The 706-nt window shown below is 69.0% G+C and overlaps 2 protein-coding genes across 2 annotated transcripts in view; one reads left to right on the top strand and one right to left on the bottom strand.

Moving 5' to 3' along the window:
* Nucleotides 1-12, bottom strand: part of MCM3AP (minichromosome maintenance complex component 3 associated protein) — a 26215-nt gene extending 26203 nt beyond the window's left edge. The window contains exon 1 of the mRNA XM_010571252.1: nucleotides 8-12. Coding sequence (XP_010569554.1) covers nucleotides 8-12 — 5 coding nt within the window. The remainder of the gene's footprint in view (nucleotides 1-7) is intronic.
* On the top strand, nucleotides 11-666 carry YBEY (ybeY metallopeptidase (putative)). The gene is made up of 2 exons (XM_010571248.1): nucleotides 11-403; nucleotides 598-666. The coding sequence occupies exon 1, from the start codon at nucleotides 11-13 to the stop codon at nucleotides 398-400; it is 390 nt and encodes a 129-aa protein (XP_010569550.1). The 3' UTR covers nucleotides 401-403; nucleotides 598-666.
* The last annotated feature ends 40 nt before the right edge of the window (nucleotides 667-706 follow it).

The following is a 706-nucleotide window of genomic DNA, read 5'->3' as shown; positions in this document are numbered from 1 at the left end:
CATCAGCAGCATGAGCCTGGTGCTGCGGAACGCCCAGCGGGTCGTGCCGGTGCGCCGGGCCCCGCTCCGCCGCGCCGTGTGCGCCCTGCGGGCCGCCCTGGGCGCCTCCCGCTTCGACGTGGGGCTGGTCTGCGCCAGTAACGGGCTGATGCGGCGTCTCAACGGCGCATACCGGCAGCGCCCGGAGCCCACCGACGTCCTCTCCTTCCCCTTCCCCCGGGTGGCGGCGGGGGGGCTGCCGCGGCCGAGCTGCCGCGACGAGTACAACCTGGGGGACATCTTCCTGGGGGTGGAGTACATCCACCAGCAGTGCCGCGCCACCGGGGAGGACTTCGACGGCGTCCTGGCGGTGAGCCCCGAGAGCGATCAACTCGGTGTTTTTAAAACTTACTTATTTTAACTGGTGAGCCCGGGCACTGCCTGATCTTCAGTCGTTTTACGTGCAGAGTACCGGCTCTTCCCGGCTGGTTCCGGCAGATAACCTAGTGCGGCGGGGTCAGCCCCCTGTCGGCGCCGCGGCTGTCCGCCCTACGGGAGAGCTGCTGCCGCTGGGCTCGCGTTTGTAACGCGCCTCCCTCGTTCTTCCCCCTCGCACAGGTGACAGCAGCCCACGGGTTGTGCCATTTGCTCGGCTACCAGCACCGCACAGAAGGCGAGTGGCGACAGGTACGGCCATGCCCCGCAGCTGAGGGGGGTTGGGGGGCGG

The sequence above is a fragment of the Haliaeetus leucocephalus genome, unplaced genomic scaffold (assembly GCF_000737465.1).
Source record: "Haliaeetus leucocephalus isolate CR32 unplaced genomic scaffold, Haliaeetus_leucocephalus-4.0 Scaffold315, whole genome shotgun sequence".
NCBI lineage: Eukaryota > Metazoa > Chordata > Aves > Accipitriformes > Accipitridae > Haliaeetus > Haliaeetus leucocephalus.
The sequence above is the reverse complement of the archived record's forward strand: the minus strand, read 5'-3'. Positions and strand labels throughout refer to the sequence as shown.